The 20,015-nt window shown below is 37.7% G+C and overlaps 1 protein-coding gene across 1 annotated transcript in view; it reads left to right on the top strand.

The window, feature by feature from the left end:
- The window catches only part of LOC111147768 (sterile alpha motif domain containing 3), a 51,570-nt gene that overhangs the window by 29,190 nt on the left and 2,365 nt on the right, over positions 1–20,015 (top strand). The window contains exon 7 of the mRNA XM_022503996.1: positions 16,131–16,331. Within this exon, the coding sequence (XP_022359704.1) occupies positions 16,131–16,331 (201 nt within the window). The remainder of the gene's footprint in view (positions 1–16,130; positions 16,332–20,015) is intronic.

Below are 20,015 nucleotides of genomic sequence, written 5' to 3'. Positions count from 1 at the left end.
CGTGTTCTCTAGAGCCAAACGCTTTAGAGTTGGGAAAAAGTTTATCCTAGAATCTTACAGAAACAATGCGTTTCTGTACTTTGTACCCTGCATGGCAACAAGGCAAATGGTAAAACCCTAAGAAGAATGGAAAGACAAATCCATTGAATAGACTACTAACAGAATTTGACACTTCACATGAATTGCCTAAATGACTTCCCATCTCCGCTTTGAACTTCTGATAGCTCCTTTTCAGTATCTTGAAGATTTCTCAAAATTAAAGACATTTTGAATTAAGATACTTAGGCAATGTTCATGTCTTTTAAACGTTCTTGACCGGGCACAGTATTTCCACAATATAGGAAACCGTTATTTCATGTGCAGCAGGGATGGAAAATGCTGTTGGAGGCTAGAAGTCAGGAGTCAGGCTATGCCCTCAAAGGCAGGGAAGTGGGTTTGGATGAACTAGAGGAAGATTTTAGAAAGGAGTAGTAAGAGAGGGGAAGAGATTTTCTTTTGTTTTGTTTCATTGCTGTTGTTTCTCTTTTGATTGTTGGGAACAATTTACCAAAGAACTGAAGGTAGATGTCTCAGTGGAGGAAGGAGTTTTTCTTAGCTCTATCACATGGGCTTCTGCAGATAATGGAGACAGCAGCAGAATTTGTGTGGGTCTGAGGCTAGGACACGGACATTTTTTCACTAATTTTCCTCCTATCCCAAGCTCCGGGCCAGTTCACAACTGCTAAACCTACACTATGAAACCCAAAGCATCTGCAATGTCAAAGCATCCACCTGGGAGTTTTAAATCTACCTGGGTTCCTCATATTCTGTTGTAAAAAGACTCACCAACATGTTATGTGGATGGCTATGCTGGTCAGAATCCCAGACTTTGTTTCCAGGCCAAGTCTCCAAAATACTGGGCATTTCACGGTGTTTAAGAATCTTTTTCCAGGGACGCCTGGGTGGCTCAGTTGGTTAAGCGACTGCCTTCAGCTCAGGTCATGATCCTGGAGTCCCAGGATTGAGTCCCACATTGGGCTCCCTGCTTGGCGGAGAGCCTACTTCTCCCTCTCTCTCTGCCCGCCCCTCTGCCTACTTGTGCTCTCTCTCTGTGTCACTGTCAAATAAAAATAAATTTAAAAAATTCTTTTTCCGGGTGCCTGGGTGGCTCAGTGGGTTAAAGCCTCTGCATTTGGCTCAGGTCATGATCCCAGGGTCCTGGGATCAAGTCCCTTGTCAGGCTCTCTGCTTAGCGGGGAGCCTGCTTCCTCCTCTCTCTCTCTCTCCCTGCCTCTCTGCCTACTTGTGATCTCTGTCAAATAAATAAATAAAATCTTTAAAAAAAAAAATCTTTTTCCAACCTCATGACCTCATGTTACTGCTGTCTCTTGCAGCCCAGTGCAGCAGCTGTGCTCCATAGCTCATGTGTGTCTGCCTTTTAGTTCTAGGTCTAAGCAATTTGCAGCCCTGTGAATTGATAAATCTATTTCTTTTGTTTAATTCCCTTTGACGATACTTTGTCTTATGTCTAGAAACAGAGGTATAATTAGATTCTCAAAACAGTAGACTTAACTGAGTAATGTCCTAAGTTGCTGACATTATCCTGTTTAAGTGAAGATACTAGTTTTAAGAGCTTACAGAAATTGTATAGAACTGCATAGCCATGTGATGGAATTTTACTTTGCAGTATTTTGTTGTGAAAAATCTCAGGTGCTAATTAAAGCTGAATGAGTCCCACTTCTTAATTCATGGCCTATCATGGTCGTTTTCCCATGTGAGGCCTGTTGCTATTCTCTTCTGTCTTTCTGTTCTCACCCCTATCTGTTCGTCCCTCACCTCTGCCCTTGAGCCACCATTCCAATGTATTCTATACATAACTTTTAATCTGTAAGTGTTCTAGAATGTGTACTATCATTTTGGGATACACACACACACACACACACACACACCCATATATATATGACTTACTATAAATGGTATTTTATACTTCATTCCTGTTTCACTTTTCTCACTAACACTCTTTATGACTCATTCATATTAGTGTACTTCTAGTCCATGATTGCAATGAATTATAAAGTACTCCTGGCCCCAAGCCCTGCTCCTCCTGACTAGGAACTACAGCATAGAGAATACCGTCATCCATGTCTGCTTCTGGACTTACCCATGTGTTACTGCTTTTGGTTGTCTCCCCAGAAATGGAGTCATGGGGTGGAGGGTGTGCATTTACTTACATTTGACTGATTAGTCTCCAGATGACTTTGTTTGTCTCATTCCCACACTCATGCATCTTCCTGTATTCCTGCCAACCCTTGGCATTACCAGTCTTCTACATTTTGCCAAGTCTATTAGGTTGCAAGTGTAATGTCATTCTTGTCATGATTTACATTTCCCTGGGTAACTAATGAGTCTGAGAATCTCTTCACTATGTTCGTTAGCCTTTTGAGTTTCCTCTTTTAGAAAGCTCCCTCTTTAGATCCATTGCCCATTTTTTAATGAGTTGGCATCTTTTTTTTTTTTTTTGCTAATTTGAAGGAAGCAGTCCTTCCCCATGCCCTAAGTCACAAAGACATTCATTCTTCTACTCTTTGTTCTATTAAATATATTGTTTTCACTTTCATGTTTAGCTCTTTAAGTCATGTGGAGTCCATCTTTTCTGCTATTAAGTAGGGATCTCCTCAGAATGAGCCACTTTCTTAACATCAGTTGCTAAAAATCCATCCTTCTCTCATTGATTTATGGTGACACTTATTGTATATTAAGTTCCCAAATAGACGTGGGTGTGTTCTGGGCACTGTCTCTTTGTCCCATTAGTCTCTTATTCTGTTTTTATGCCATTGCCACATTACATGATTACTTAGTGTTTATTGCTTAGTATCATGTCAGTGCTTAGTGTACAGACATTTTTTGTTGCCTGTGGAAGATGGGCATGGTCAGGAAATTTCCTCAGTAAAGCAGTTTCAGAATAAGGGGAAAGACAGGAGATCCTTTTCTCACGAATCATCCCCTGGGACTCACAGAACTGGAGCTTAGGCTAGGGATGCCACATTCAAGTGGGAGGGTTGGACCAAAAGAAGGTTCTGGGGATCTGTCAGCACCAGAAGCATCAGGATAAGCTATGTCTTACTCATGTGGAAAACCTTCTGTGACATGATGGGGATACCCTGCTGGAGGAATCCTGTCCCTGTCTTCCTGGGGAGGAGGTGGTGGTGGCATCTGGTCTGCATGAGGCCCTGGGCCTGGATCCATACAAGGTCACAGCCTGATGCTCATCCTTCCTTGGAAGTCTCTTCACCAGAAGATCCTTAGATGGTCTTCTTGAGCCTCTGCCAGATGCCCCATTTGAAACATTAGGATGTAAATATACTTTTGAAATGCTTAAATTCTTCTTTATCATTTTTTTGACTGTTGCATGCATTTTTAAAATTTATTTATTTATTTTATTAACATACAATGTATTATTTGCTTCAGGGGTACAGGTCTGTAAATCATCAGTCTTAAACAATTCACAGCACTCACCACAGCACATACCCTCCCTAGTTTCCATAACCCAGCCATCCCATTCATTCCCCCACCCTCCTTCCCTCCAGCAACCTTCAGTTTGTTTCCTGAGATTAAGAGTCTCTTATGGTTTGGCTCCCTCTCCTGTCCCGTCTTGTTTCATTTTTCCCTCCCTTCCCCCACAACCTCCCCACCCCCCGCCCTGCCTCTCAAATTCCTCATGTGAGTGAGATCATGTGATAATTGTCTTTCTCTGATTGACTGATTTTGCTTAGCATAGTACCCTCTAGTTCCATCCACATTGTTGCAAATAGCAAGATTTCATGTTTTTGATGGCTGCATAGTACTCCATTGTATGTATCTACCACATCTTCTTTATACATTCATCTGTTGATGAACATCTAGGCTCTTTACATTTGGCTATTGTGGGCATTGCTGCTATAAACATTGGGATGCATGGGCCCCTTTGTATCACTGCATTTGTATCTTTAGGGTAAATACCCAGTAGTGTAATTTCTAGGTTGTAGAGTAGCTCTATTTTCAAGTTTTTGAGGAATCTCCATACTGTTTTCCAGAGTGGCTTTCCCAGCTTGCATTCCCACCAACAGTGTAGGAGGGTTCCCCTTTCTTGGCATCCTCGCCAACACCTGTCAGTTCCCGACTTGTTAATTTTAGCCATTCTGACTGGTGTGAGGTGGTATCTCACTATGGTTTTGATTTGTATTTCCCTGATGCTGAGTGATGTGGAGCTGAGTGATATGGAGCACTTTTTCATGTGTCTGTTGGCCATTTGTACATCTTTGGAGAAATGTCTGTTTATGTCTTCTGCCCATTTCTTGATTGGATTATTTTTCCTTGGGTGTTGAGTTTGGTAAGTTCCTTATAGATTTTGGATACTACCCTTATCTGATACATCGTTTGCAAATATTGTCTCCTATTCTGTCAGTTGTCTTTTGGTTTTGTTGACTGTTTGGTTTGACGTGCAAAAGCTTTTTATCTTGATTGTATGCATTTTCTTTTAAGTTATTGAGGTTTCTTTCAGCCAGCAGAACCCTCAACCTATTATCATCAACTTTTTGCTCATGGGATATAAGCCACTTTGATAAGATGCTTTCTTTCAAAATTTTCTGAAAAAAATTTGGCTTGACTTTTTCAGGTCTCCAGTTCTTTACAGTTATGACTGATCTTTTCATTTACCTTGAAAAGATTCTCCTCTGTCTTTATGAGGTAGATTAACTCTAAATTGGATATTTGGTGAAAATTTATTCTGTTTTCTTGAAGCAGTACAGAAAGGACTCTGAAGTTTCTACAGGAGCTTTGGCTTCTTTCTAATTTGTTTTTTCTAATTGCAATGAGGTTCTCTCAGTCGAGAGACTTTTAATATGATCTTTAAGTGCATAGATTGTTTTATCACTTAATTTGCTTATGTTTAGTTTCTTTTTAAGAGTTTTCAACAAATGACTTAATTTCTTTTTTTAATAAATGACTTAATCTATAAATCAGCTTCTTCAAAACTGCCTTTAATACCATCTTCTCAGAGGTCTTCTTTTAATGATGTATTTGTTATATCCAGTTCGGTGTCCCTACAATCCATTTTGTCTTCTCCAGAAATAACAGTTGTTCTACTCTTCTAGTTCCTTATTTATCATCTGCTTAGAGGTTCTGTTCGTTATTGAAAGTGGGGTATTCAAGTCTCCAAATACTATTATTATTGAACTGTTTCTTTCTCCTTTTAATTCTGTTTTTGCCACATGAGTTTTGGGACTCTGTTGTTAGGTGTATGTAAATTGATATTATTATATCTTCTTGAGGTATTGGTTCTCTTTCATTATAAAATATTTTCCTTTGTCTCTAGGATAATGTTTTGTTTTAAAGTTTATTTAGTCTGATATTAGTATAGCTATTCTATCTCTCTTTTGGTTTCTGTTTGCATGCTATATCTTTGCCCATCTTTTTTTACCTTTAAACAATTTGGGTCTGAATCTAAAGTGTGTCTCCAGTAGACAGCATATATTTGGATCATTTGTATAATCTATTCTGCCAATTATTAAATATAATTACTTATAAATTAGAATTTGTGTTTCCTATTTATTTGTTTTTTATTCACTTTTTGTTTATTCTTTAATTACTGCCTTCTTTTGTGTGTTTTTTTTAATTTTCTAGTGTACTAATTCAATTTCACTTATTGTTTCTTTTAGTATATATACATTTTTAGTTAATCCCTTAGTGGTTGCCCTGAAAATTAGAACTAACATCTTAATTTTTAAAGATCTAGCTTGAATTAATATCAATTTAATTACAATAGAATACAAAACCTTTGTCCCTATATAACTCTATCCCTTTCCCCTTTTGTGCTGTTATTGTCACATAAATCACATTTTACATACTGTATGACCATCAACACAGATTTATAATTATTGCTTCATGCAACTGTCTTTAAAATATGATGGAAAAAAAGTTACAAACAGAAAATACATTTATGCTGTCTTTTATATATACCTATGTAATGACCTATACCAGGGCTCTATTTTTTTCGTGTGGATTTGAGTCACAGTCAGATGTCCTTCTATCTATTTGCAAGCGACCAAGTATCTCAGTTTTTATTTATTTGGGAATGTCTTAAATTGCTCTTTCATATTTGAAAAGTGTTTTGCTGAATATAGAATTCATTTTGTTCATTGTTCTCTGGCTTGAGAATTGGGAGTTCTCATATCTCAGTTAAATGGTTTTGGCTGCAGTGGACAGACGACCTTATCGAAAACTGGTCTAAATTATAAGGAGAACTTTGCTCTCACATTACGAGAAACTTAGGGATAGAGGACTGAGAACATGATAGCTCCTCACCAATTTAACCATCTTGTTTCCTTATGACAATCAGTGGGATTGTTACTTCTCCACTATCTTGAAGTTAGATGTGGCCTCAAGACTGACTTTACCCAAGAAATGTGAGCAGAAGTGCCATGTACGTTGGTCATCCAGTGTGCAATGCCTCATCTTCCCCCGTTCTTTATCAGTGATGCCTAACAACATTGCAGGTGGTGGAGTCAGGTCCCTGGGTGAGGAGGACGAAGACCTGGGCCCCAAGATGGGCATGTCACATGAGCTACAAATAAATTTTCGTTGCTCTAAGGTTTGGGGGTTGTCAGGTACAGCAGCATAATTTTGCCTATTCTGAGTGATACCAGGGGATCCCAGTATAGTATTTCAGGCTTTGGATCCACACCTCAGTTATTCTCTTTGTGTTGGCTCCATGAAGTTACAGAGGCATTTTTGAGGGTCTTGCTGATCCTGCCATCCTTAGCCCAGGGATTTCATAGTCTGTATCTTTGTTCTCTATCTGGATTGGGGAGCTCTAGGAAAAGTATTACCATATATGATAATCAAAATGCTTACAACAGAGAGAAACTTTATTTTGCTTTATGTAAAAAATACCTAGTTTTCATTTTTTCAGCTAATCCATTTGGAGATTCTTTCTAGTTCTCAGGATGGAGCAGATCATGTCCATTGTAACTTTAGTTAAGGACATTTCTCAGAGTCTGAAACATGGCAGAAACAAAACTAATACCTTGTCCCATCTGATGTGAACTATCCTATCAGACATGTGGTGACAGTTTCTTTCAAGAGATTAACCTGTGTTTTTAAAAAAAAACAACAATAAAAACCTCTACCTAATGTCCAGGACAGTGATGCAGACATTCAATAAACCTTAAAGGTTGTTCTTATATTCCCAAATCCTCCAAACATTTGCTAAGTAAATAGATAAATCTGCCAGGTGCTAAATTACTAAGCTGACTTAGTAATTGATTTGTTTCTATCTTACAACATTTTCTTTTCCTTAGTAATATTACTCATTTCTTAAAACATCTTCTTTTCCTCCTTGTTGGGTATCCTGTACCTCCTAACTTTGAAAGTCATGCAGTAGTCTTGTGTGTTAGCTTTCCTTTGCTTAGAAGTGAAATGGAATCAAAAGTTATGCAAAAACTGCTGAAAGGCCAAATGCTTAAGAATATCTTGTAGGTTTCTTTGGATTTCTTTTATGGCATTTACCGTTTGCTTCTTACTGCACCTGACACATAATGATTTATTGAATAAATACTAATCCTTTTATAGGCTTTTGAACAGCTGTTTCTCTCATGGTGCAGAACTGAAGAAAAATGTTGAGTTAATTGCATTCGGGATATAATGCAATGACTGCCATCCGCAGGGGGCACATGCGCTGATGCGTGAAGTTTTACAAGTCAGCTGTGCTCTTAGAACCCTGGGCCAAGTGGCTGCCATTTCCCTGATGACTGACTGAGCCACACACCTGAATGCTAAGCAAAGAGACTTTTCAAGTTACATAGAGGAACATCATTTCCACAGTCCTTGTGATGACCATGGAATTGAAAACAGGGATGATTGGAATGTGATATGTAGAAAACCCTAGCCCCTAACATAGCACTGTCCAGCAGAAATAGAAGACGGACCACATGTGTAATTTGAAATTCTCCTGTAGCCACGTTTAAAAAAATAAAGAAAAGTAAAAAGAAGTAGGTGGAATTATTATATTAGTATGTTTTATGTAACCCAGTATATCCACAAAACTATCACTTCAACATTCAGTCATTATGAAAAATTGTTAATGAGGTGTTTTATTTTTATTTTTACTTTGTGGTATACTAAGTCTTTGAAAGTCTGCATTTTCAAAGCCTATATCTCAGTGTGGACTAGCCACAGTTCAAGTGTTCAGTTGCCTCCTGTGGCCACCAGACTAGGTGACTCCAAGAAACACACCCGTCTAGGAATTAGAAGGTGAGATGACACTCTCTTGGAAATACTGTAGTTGGCTGGGAGCATGACCAATTATCTGCTGATGATGTTCAGAGCTCCAGACCGTGAATCTTAGGTTCAAGACCTTTCCATCTGACCTTTAAAGTAGATTTTTAAGGATATACATATAAGAATTATTAAATTGACACAACTAGACACCTTCTTTGTAAACTTATTCAGATTGTAGGATGCCGAGCAACATTGTGTTCAATAAAAAAAAGTCAGGGTGAGTTTTTATTCATCTCTGTGTGGGAAATAGTTATAACTATTTTGAACCATGCTGTGTCTTACTATATCAAAAGCAGTCTCAATTTTCTGTTCAAATCTCACTTAGAAAGAGTGTCCTCCTTATTTCTCTCTCTCTTTTTTTTAAGATTTTATTTATTTATTTGACAGGCAGAGATCACAAGTAGGCAGAGAGGCAGGCAGAAAGAGAGAGAGAAGCAGGCTTTCTGCTGAGCAGAGGGCCCGATGCGGGGCTCGATCCCAGGACCCTGAGATCATGACCTGAGTCGAAGGCAGAGGCTTTAACCCACTGAGCCACCCAGGCACCCTGCCCTCCTTATTTCTGTTCCAGCCATGGGCTTAGATGACTGTGCTCTCTGCTACTTTATCCAAGTCCCCCAGAGCTGCAGGGCATGGTGCTGTTGGAGCTGAGGGCCCACTCTCTGTTACCAGCACTCGTGTGGTCAAGGAGGTGTGGCCTAAGCTCATTTTGGATCATACCCATTTTGGATCCAACTCAAATTAATGTTCTTGTTCATTTATTCTGATTCCTTTGAAGTCACAGATCCTACAGATGACTCCTACACTGCCCTTCATCGTGTCTATTCGTTGGGATTCCTTGGCTAGGTGTGATCTGTTCCCTGCTTCACGGTTTCTTCTTTCCATTACTTCTTGAGCACGTTTCCCTCCACCTCCCCGCCCCAACATCTTTACTGCTGAGACAGACACGCAGCAGCCAACTCTGCTGCTGCTCTGTAAGATTCAGGCTTCTCTCATCCCCCAGTTCCCTCTTGTCAATGCGTACTGCTAAGGAAACCAGCCTGTCGGAACAAGGCCATCCATCGTTTTGGAGAAGTCGGGGTTGCGCTAAGACCGGAAGCCCTGCACCTGGCCGTCTCCGTGCTCGAGAAAGTCACTTCCCCTTTGAAAGTCTCAAATTGCTCATCAGTAAAGTGAGAAGCACAGGCCAGACACTGTCCAAGTTCCTTCTGGCTCTAACGATACATGAATCATTAAAAGGTGAGAATTTGAAATTCTGAAGCAGCCTGCTATTCCTTTGAATACAGTACTTCAATCTAAGATAGGATTTTCTGACATTATGTTGGTCCAATCAGGTAGAAGCTTTCCAGAAACTCTGCTTTCTATGACATTTCATGAATTGGCTGGGGGCGTTAGGGGAAGCCATTCATTATGTGTATACTTGTCTATAAATGTCAATAGTACCAATTTTAGAACTCCCACTACAGTACAATAAAATGAAAGCTGTTTATAATTACAAACATTCCCTTTCCTTTTTAAAAATTAAGATTTTCCTTTTTATCGAAAAACTTCTCATTATATACATTTGAGACTTACAAAAGAATCCTATATGTATAATTTATGAGACAAAAGAAACACCGTGAGCCTCACATTCAGCTTTAAAATCGGAACACTGTCCATACCTTTGTGTCTGCCCATCTTTCACTGCCCTGTACTCTGAATTTTAGGTTTCTCATTCACCTGTTTTTGAAACATATGAATTTGCCACATGTGTGAGGTGACTTATTTAGTTTTGCTTGTTTTTGCGGCTTATGTGATGATACACAGTATGTCATCGATGACCTTTTTTCTCACTCAATATATTGACTCTGGGATTCACCCAGGCTCAGTTCAGTTGTGTTATTCATTTATTTTTATATTGGCTTAAAATCTACTGTGACAGGAAAACACAGTTTATTTGGATAATCTTTTATTGGCAGACATTTGCCTGGTTTCTAGTTTTTGCCTCTGTGAGCTATGCTGCTGTGATTGTTCCTTTTGTATATCTTGGTGTCTGTGTGCAAGTTCTTTCCAAGGGTATACGTGTAGGAGTGGAATTGCTGGCACATATTCAACTGTATTAGACAATGCCAATTGTTCTCCTGGTTGCTACAGACATTTAAACTCACTGAACTGAGTTTAAACTGCCACATCCCCAAGTAAGATACCATTTTGATAAGATATCAAGATAACTCCCTCCCACCTCAAGTAAGATACCAATAGGTTGGGAGTAAAATGTTACTTGTTCCTATTTTCATTTTAATCGCTTAAGAGCTTTATCATCTTTTTCATATTTATGAAATACTCAAGTTTTCTTCTCTGTAAAATGCCCAGTCATGTCTTTTACCTATTTTTCTGAGGTTGCCCCTTTTTCTTATTTATTTTTAAGAATTCTTTATATATTCTGTATTCTACTCCACCAGTTTTATCATTGTAAGTATCTTCTAGTTTGTGCCTTGCCTTTTGAATTTCTTTATGAAAGCTGTTGACTGAAAGTTTGTAATTTCAATGTAGTTAGATTTATTAGTCATTTCTCTTATGATTAGTACTTTTAGGAACCTCTTTCCTACCTTGAAATGATAAGAATTATTTTTATATATATATTTAAATTTAAAGATCTGCCTTAACATTTAAGTACTTAAGCCATGTGTAATTTACTTTTGTATAAGGTGTGTGGTATAGATCTGTTTTCTTTTTTCCCATATGGCTAGACAGTTTTCTGTACCTTTTGTAAAACAGTCCTCTTTCCCAGGCATTTGTGTTGTCATCTCTGTTCTTTCCAGAGATCTGTGTCTAGAAGCTCTGCCATGTTGCCCTAGTAATGTTATCTATCCCCACATGAATATCAACTTTCCCTATTTACATATTACATAGTTGTAAACGTCTTGATAGTTTCCAGTCTCTACCACTAACTAATTGTTATTTTTTTAAGAGTGCCTTGGTTATCCTTGGGCTTTTTAATCTTTCATGTGAATTTCAGAATCATCTTGTTGAATTCTTAAAACATGAATTTTTGGTTTTTGATAGATTTAGAATTTGATAAAAATATTATTGAATCTATATCTCCATTTGAAGGAAGGTGATACTTCCTTATGATACTGAATTTTTCTAACAGTGAATATGGTAGATCTATTAATTTGTCTCATTAGTATTTTCTAATAATTTTATAATTTTCTCCATAAAGGACCTACATATCTATTATTAGTTGTATTCCCAGGTGCTTTTTACTTTTTGTTGCAACTGTAAAAAAATTACATATTCTGTTTGTTAACAAATTTTTAATATTTATCTTACATTCAGTTGTTTGTAAAACTCTCTCCCCAACTCTAATAAATTATATGTACATCATTTTGAGTTTTTCTCTTAAATAATCAGATCACATCAACTATGAAAGAGGACAGTTTGTTTCTATCTTTCCAATTTCCATGCCTTTTGTTTCTCTTTCTTATCTTACTACTCTGGGTAAGATCTCTAGTAAAAGACTGAATAAGAGTATAGCAGAGCAGCATTGTCTTGTTTCTGATTTTAAGGAAAATTCTTTTAAAATTTCAACATTAAAAATGTTAGTTCTAAGTTTCTGGTAGATAACTTTATAAGTTTCAAAAATTCCTCTTTTTATTTTGATGAACATTTTTTCCTTTAATTTTAAAGGGATGTTGAATTTTATACATATTTTTTCAAGTTGAATTTTATACATATTTTTTTCTGCATTATTTCAAATGTGGTCATTTAAAAAAAAACTTTGGTTAATGCAGTATATGGTATTTATGCATATTTAGATAATCCAGGTTAATTACAGAACTGTTCATATGTCAAAATTCTCAAAACCTATTTATTTTTGTTTCTATCACAGTGACCCTAAAATTCAGATTTCAGGGGTGCCTGCATAGCTCAGTCTGTTGAGCATCCAACTCTTGATTTTGGCTCAGGTCATGAAATTGGGGTTGTGGGATTGAGTCCTGCATTGGGCTCCTAAGTTCAGCGGGGAGTCTGTTTCCCTTTCTCTCTCTGCCTGTTTCCTCTGCTCATGCTCTCTAAAATAAAAAATCTTTTAAAAAAATTCAGATTTCAGTATGAAAGGCATGTGAAATGTAATGGGTAAATCAATCATATTTCCCTTTAGTTTACTATAGTTCCTTTAGTAATGTCAGACCATTGTTGCGTTTCTGGGATAAGCTTGAGTTAGTTGTTCTTTGTTCTCTTTATAATTTTGTTCATGAATGAGACTGACTTGTAATTTTCCTCTTACAGTGTTCTTTCAGGTTTGGGGAGTCTTAGATAGGTTGGAATCCTTCATAGAATTCCTCCCCCCCCCCCCCACCCTCCTGACCCGGACTTCCTTATACAATTTGCATAAATTTGGAACACTCTGTTTTGAAAGTTTAGTAGAATTTGTCTATAAAACTTCCAGGTCTTGGCATATCCCTTGTGGAAAAAACTTATTTTCTATTTATATTTATGTAAGATTATAGGGTTTTATTAGTCTGTTGGTAAGTTATCCTTTTCTAGAGATTTGATCACTTGGTCTGTCTTGCTAGTCATCCTACGTTCATAGAAAGTGGATCTACCTGAAGCTCTCTCATGTTCTTGAAAAGCCCTTATGTAGGAACATTTTAGGCCTATTATTTTTTTTTTTCATTTTTTATAAATGACATCTGCTCATATTCTGGTCAGCTAAACAGTTTGCCAACTTGTTAACTCAAGTGCAGTTCTGCTGAGTATCCCCTCAACAAATTTTTCTTTCTTCTTTCTTTTTCTCTTTCTTTCTTTCTTGTGGCAGGAGGCAGTTTGTTGTTTGTTTAGTTATTGTTTTAAAATATTTTATTTACTTTTAAAATTTTTTTAAGATTTTATTTACTTATTTGAGAAAGAGAGAGAGCACAAGCAGGGTGAGAGGCAGAGGGAGAAGCAGACTCCCCAATGAGCAGGAAGCCTGACATGGGACTCAATCACAGGACTCTAGGATCATGACTTGAGCTGAAGCCAGATACCCAACTGACTGAGCCACCCAGGTGCCCCTTAAATATTTTACTTAAATTCTAGTTAGTTAACATATAGTGCAATATTAGTTTCAGGAGTAGAATTCATTGATTCTTCACTTACATACAACAGCCAGTGCTCATCCTAAGTGCCCTCCTTAATACCATCACCCATCTATCCCATCCTCCACCCATCTCCTTCCATCAACCCTCAGTTTGTCTCCACCTTTAAGAGTCTCTTTTATGGTTTGCCTTTCTCTCTTCTTTTCCCCCTCCCATATGTTCATCTGTTTCTTAAATTTCATGTGAGTGAAATCAGATAGTATTTGTCTTTCTATGAATGACTTATTTCACTTAACATGACACACTCTAGCTCTACTCGTGTCTTTGCAGATGGTAAGATTTTCAAAAAGATTTTTTTTTAAAACTGAGTAATATTCACATATATATTCCCATTTATATTCATACTATACACACACACACACACACACACACATACACACACACACCACCACCACCACCACCACCACCACCACATCATCTTTATCCATTCATTTGTCAATGGATATTTGGGCTCTTTCCATAGTTTGGCTATTGTTGATAATGCTGCTGTAAACATCGTTGTGCATATATCTCTTCAAATCTGTATTTTTGTATCCTTTGGATAAATAACTGGTGCTGCAATTGCTACATTGTAGGGTCACTCTATTTTTACCTTTATGGGGCACCTTCATACTGTTTTCCAGAGTGGCTGCATCAGTTTGCATTCCCACCAACAGTTAAGAGGGTTCCCCTTTTCTCCAAATTCTCACCAACACCTGTTTTTTCTAGTGGTGTTAATTTTGGCCATTCTGACAGGTGTGAGATAGCATTTCATCCTGGTTTCAATTTGTATTTCCTTGATGATGAGTGAGGTTGAGCATCTTTTTATGTGTCTGTTAGCCGTTTGGATATCTTCTTTGGAAAAGTTTCTATTCATGTCTTCTGCCCATTTCTTAACTGGGTTATTTGTTTTTTGGATGTTGAGTTTGGTAAGTTCTTTATAGATTTTGGATACTAGCCCTTAAATGATAAGTCATTTTCAAATATCTTCTCCCACTGCATAAGCTGTCTTTTAGTTTTGTTGTTTCCTTCATGGTGCAGAAATTTTTATTTTGATGAAGTACCAATAGTTCATTTTTGCTTGTGTTTTCCCTTGATTCCAGGGACATGTCTAGTAAGAAGTTGGTATGACAGAGGTCAAAGTTGCTATGGAAGGTCATATGCTACCTATGTTGTCCTCTTGGATTTTGATAGTTTCCTGTTTCCATATCATGTTTTGGATTTTGATAGTGTCCTATTTCCATATCATGTTTAGGTCTTTCATCCATTTTGAATTGTTTTTGTGTATGGTGTAAGAAGGTGGTCCAGTTTCATTCTTCTGCATCTTGCTGTCCAGTTTTCCCAACACCCATTTGTCGAAGGACTGTTTGTTTTTTTTTTCCCGATTGGATATTCTTTCCCACTTTGTCAAAGATTAGTAGACCATGTACTTGTGGGTCCATTTCTGGGATTTCTATTCTGTTCCATTTATCTATTTGTCTGTTTTTGTGCCAGTACTATACTGTCTTGATGACTATAGCTTTGTAATATAGCTTGAAGTCCAGAATCATGATGCCTCCAGCTCTGCTTTTCTTTTTCAGGATTGTGTAAGCTATTCAGGGTCTTACAGATTTTAGGATTATTTGTTCTAGTTCTGTGAAAAAGGCTGGTGGTATTTTGATAAGGATTGCATTAAATGTGTAGATCACTTTGGGTAGTACAGACATTTTAACAATGTTAGTTCTCCCAACCTATGAACATGAACTGTTTTTCCATTTCTTTGTGTCCTCCCCAATTTCCTTTATACGTGTTCTAAGGTTTCAGAGCATAGAACTTTGACCTCTTTGATTAGGTTTATTCCTAGGTATCTTATTGTTCTTGGTGCAGTTGTGAATGGCATCAATTCCCTGATTTCTTTTTCTGCTGCTTCATTATTGGTATATAGAAATGCAACAGATTATTGTATGTTGATTTTATATCCTGCAACTTTGTTGAGTTCATATATTAGTTTTAGCAGTATTTTGGTGGAGTCTTTCAGATTTTCTGCATAGAGTATCATGTCATCTGCAAATAGTGAAAGTTTTGAATTCTTCTTTGACAATTTGGATGCCTTTTATTTCTTTTTGTTTTCTGATTGCTCCTCAACAAAGTTTTCTAGAAACACTTGCTTTTCTGGCTACTCAAACTGATCACCTTGGATTTTTAATACACTAGGTATTTCCTAGTCATCCACCCCACCCAATGTACTCAAATTTATAGTAAATATAATTGACAGTTTGATGATTCAGTGTTACAAAATACCGTTATTATTTTGAATTTTGATTTTATGGCATAGTAGTGCAGTTATAAAAAGGCATTTAAGAAGGAGAAATACAAACAGTAGCAATAACAAAACCTTAATTTAAAACCTCTTTATCTCTTTTAAAATTTAAATGAGCAGAAATAAAAAAACATTCCTGTTAAGTGTGAACCTTATAGATAATCTAGGTTTCTACTAGAAGGGTATGTAGAAAATGAAGTAACTCTTACATCTGTCAAGAGAACAGACTGTAAGTCATGATAGTAAGTAATGAACTATCTGATTTGCTAAAGACTGTCCATTTGTTACCCACAGTCAAGGCCAAGTGTAATTACACGTGGTAACCCTCACCTTAGGAGTCCATTACAAGTGCAATAACAGCCTATGATTCAAGTTCTCACGAAGTGTTAAACTGCCACTTGAAAGATGAAACATATTGATATTTCGAAAATATTTTGCAGGAAGAAACTGTTTGCTTAGATTCTGAGACAGATGAACATATTAACTGGTTCCAGCAAGAATATATGAAAACAGAAAAGAACTGGAAAGAAATTGATAAGAGGATGAGTCAGACTTTGGAAATAAGAAGAAAGTTGATTGGCAGCAGAACACCTCTGAAGGACGTTCTTAAAATGTTTCCTTTCCTGAAGTGCCCTTATCAGGTATCTTTATTTGCTTATAATATTCTCTAATTTTAATGTCCAAATTGATTTTTTTTCTTTTCTTTTGGAGTATAACAGCACTGTGTAGCAAATGGTGGGTGTGAATCTCAGTAGGGTGTGTGAGACTCCACAGGCTATAACTGGGACCATTTGGTAAGAACTTCTGGAAGCATATTCTAATAACATACATACACTGCCTGCCTTCAGATTTAAAGATTTCCCTGTCATTGAACATACTGGGGAGGCTGGAGGGACCACTACTTAGGGGAGTTTTGACAGTGTGAAACATTTTCCCTTTGCATACATTTAGACAATCAAGATAGTTTACTAAGGAACTGTTAGTCTGCAGCATTACCCAAAATCTATTTCCTTTATGATCCCAAATAACTTTATAAAGTGGAATATATGAAATTTAACAAATAAATCAAATACCCTTCCATTTAGTGTACTTACAGGGGCCTTTAAATGGTCCTATCACAATCTTAGTGTAATGTTAGCTGAGTACATAATGAAAGATTCGTTGACGTTTTTACCTGGGAACACATTTCATGGAAGAATTCTGTGGGCGCAATCAACTGTTTTGAAAATAAAAGTTATCCATGTTATTCGTCCTCCACAAAATGAAAAAGAACTTGCCTGCATATTTTATTTTCATAATCATGCCTATAGCAAACATCTGAGTGCTTACTACATAGGGGGCGTATTTTCAGTGCTTCACACGGATTATCTTATCTGTTTGTCTCTCAGCAACACTACCTTAGTTATTAGTTGTTTTCTCTTCATCTTTGGGTTGCTAGGAAGAGTAATAGCCAGGAGGCTTTGGCTATTTCAAGAGTACGCCAGATTGACACACTTAACAATATATTGTTTTAAAGCAAAACCTTGTCAAACTGACAGCCCATAAACTCCGTAAGTGTAAGGAGCATATTTTAAACATGTTAGTAGTTCTCCAAGTGCCTTGCAGAATATTGTGCGTGCAATACAAATGAAATATTGATTTTTTTTTTTGAATGCTGAAAGAGTTAGTGAACGGTGGGTGTCTTTGTCTGGACTGCTGTAACGAAAATATCATGGACTGGGTGGTTTATAAACAACAGAAATTTATTTCTCAATAATTCTGGGGTTGGGGTAGTCCAAGATCAAGACACTGGCGGGTTTGGTGTCTGACAGTCTGCTTTCTGGTTCATGAACAGCGCTCTCTAGCTCTCATTTCACATGGCTGAAGGGGCAGCGTAGCTATCTGGGGACTCTTTTATAAAGGCAGGAATCCCATTTGTGAAGGTTCCACCTTCATAACCCGTCCCCTCTCAAAGGCCCCACGTCTTCATTCCATCACATTGAGCATTAGGTTTAACATATGAATTCTGGGGGGACATAAACATTCAGCCCAGCATTTCACTCTTTATATCCAAAATATGGATTGGGATATGGTTTTTGTAATGACTGTGTTACTGAATGAATAAAGTTGTCTGTCTATTGTTTTAAACAAAAGAGTTGAACGTTTCCGCTTTCTTCAGGAAGTGCTTGTCTAGGCCTTAGCCAGCCAGCTGGGATTCACAATATTTATAAAACCCTTGTTGTGCTTCCTAAAATAAGAGCAAGCTCGACCTTACTTACAAACACCCAGCTAACAAACAATCCCTAGAGCAGGACAGCTGCCCCTGCTCCAAACTACTCCCACCACTTGTTGCTACTACCATTGTGAAGCCCTGTGAGCCTAGGGAGCTTGTGCGCACAGGTGTGGCGGAAGAGAAGCAGCCAGCATGGGACATTGGACTGGAGAGTTTACATGGATCCCTCATCACCGCCTGCATTCATCACCCTCCTCCCCTCAAAACACATTCTTTGAACAGAAAATCGGAATGATATTTAGGAACAAAGATTTTAGCCCTAGGTATACTCATAGCTACAGAGGTATTATTGCTCTACAATTTCTCACAGAACAAAGCCAGGATATATACCTTTGCATAGGTGTACATGTGTGCACGCACACACACACACACATACACACACACAAAATCTGTATCTGTTCATATATCCATATAGCCATGAAGTTGCATTTATACCTTCAAGTCCAACCCAAACCAGAGGGCTTATTCTAATTGACTCTTTCTCCATACTTTCTGACTCTCTTTAACAGCACCCACTGGCACCCATTATCCTCAATGTATTTACTTATTTGTGTCACCTTCCCCAAACCTCATACAGCCAAACTCCTGGTCATGAATGATCAGCCACAGAAAGGCTCCTTTCTCCACACTCCATGTTTTGTCTCACAGGTTACTAATCTTAATCCTCTTTTTTTCTTGTTATTCAGAATAATTTCTATTGCTCTATCTTCAAGTTCATGAAACTTTTCTTTCTTTTCCCATATGCATTTCCCTATTTGGTGATGTTTTCATTTCAGTAAATGTTATTTTCAAATTGAATTTCAATTTGATTTTTTACATATATATGTATATACCCCATTTCTCTGTTGAGATGCCCCACAGTGATGATACATGGAGTTCACTGGACTTACCATGTTCCCTACTAACCTCGATTAGTGGTCCACTGAAGGTTGCCTAATAAGAGAGCCACCATGCCTTTATGAGAATGTGCATTCCAGTTTTCTGATAACTACTTTTGGACCTAGTCTTTGGGCAACTGATGATCTACCAAAATGTTCAAGAAATGATGAGACCACATGGGTAGTATGTAACTCTTCTTTACAGAGTTTTAGGGAAAGCGATGAGTACTTTGATTCCTACCAGTGTGAGTGGTGATGAATTGTCTTATAAAGCCACTCTTAAAAAAAAAAAAAAAAGTGGGGTGGGGCACCTGGGTGGCTCAGTGGGTTAAAGCCTCTGCCTTCAGCTCAGGTCATGATGCTAGGGTCCTGGGATCGAGCCCCACATCAGGCTCTCTGCTCAGTGGGGAGCCTGCTTCCCTTCCTCTCTCTCTGCCTGTCTCTCTGCCTACTTGTGATCTCTGTCTGTCAAATAAATAAATAAAAATCTTAAAAAAAAAAAGTGGGGAGAAAGGCAAGGGAAACAAAGGCAAAAATGAACTATTGGGACTTCATCAAGATAAAAAGGTTTTGCACAGCAAAGGAAAGTTGACAAAACCAAAAAGCAACTGATAGAATGAGAGAAGATCTTTGCAAATGACATATCAGATAAAGGGCTAGTATCCAAAATCTATAAAGAACTTACCAAACTCAACACCCAAGGAACAAATAATCCATTTAAGAAATGGGCAGAAGACATGAACAGACATTTCTCCAAAGATGTACAAATGACCAACAGACACATGAATAAGTGCTCCATATCGCTCAGCATCAGGGAAATAAAAATCAAAACCACAGTGAAAGACCACCTCACTAGTCAGAATGGCTAAAATTAACAAGTCAGGAAATGACAGATGTTGGCAAGGATGTGGAGAAAGGGGAACCCTCTTACACTGTTGGTGGGAATGCATGCTGGTGCAGCCACTCTGGAAAACAGTATGGAGTTTCCTCAAAAAGTTGAAAATAGAGTTATTCTATGACCCAGTAATTGCACTACTGGGTATTTACCCCAAAGATACAAATGTAGTGATCTGAAGGGGCACTTGCACCCCAGTGTTTATAGCAGCAATGTCCACGATAGCCAAACAATGGAAAGAGCCCAGATGTCCAACAGATGAACAGATAAAGAAGATGTG

The sequence above is a fragment of the Enhydra lutris genome, unplaced genomic scaffold, assembly GCF_002288905.1.
Source record: "Enhydra lutris kenyoni isolate GAN:26980312 unplaced genomic scaffold, ASM228890v2 scaffoldscaffold17, whole genome shotgun sequence".
NCBI lineage: Eukaryota > Metazoa > Chordata > Mammalia > Carnivora > Mustelidae > Enhydra > Enhydra lutris.
Note: the sequence above shows the minus strand (reverse complement) of the source record. Positions and strands in the feature narration are given on the sequence as shown.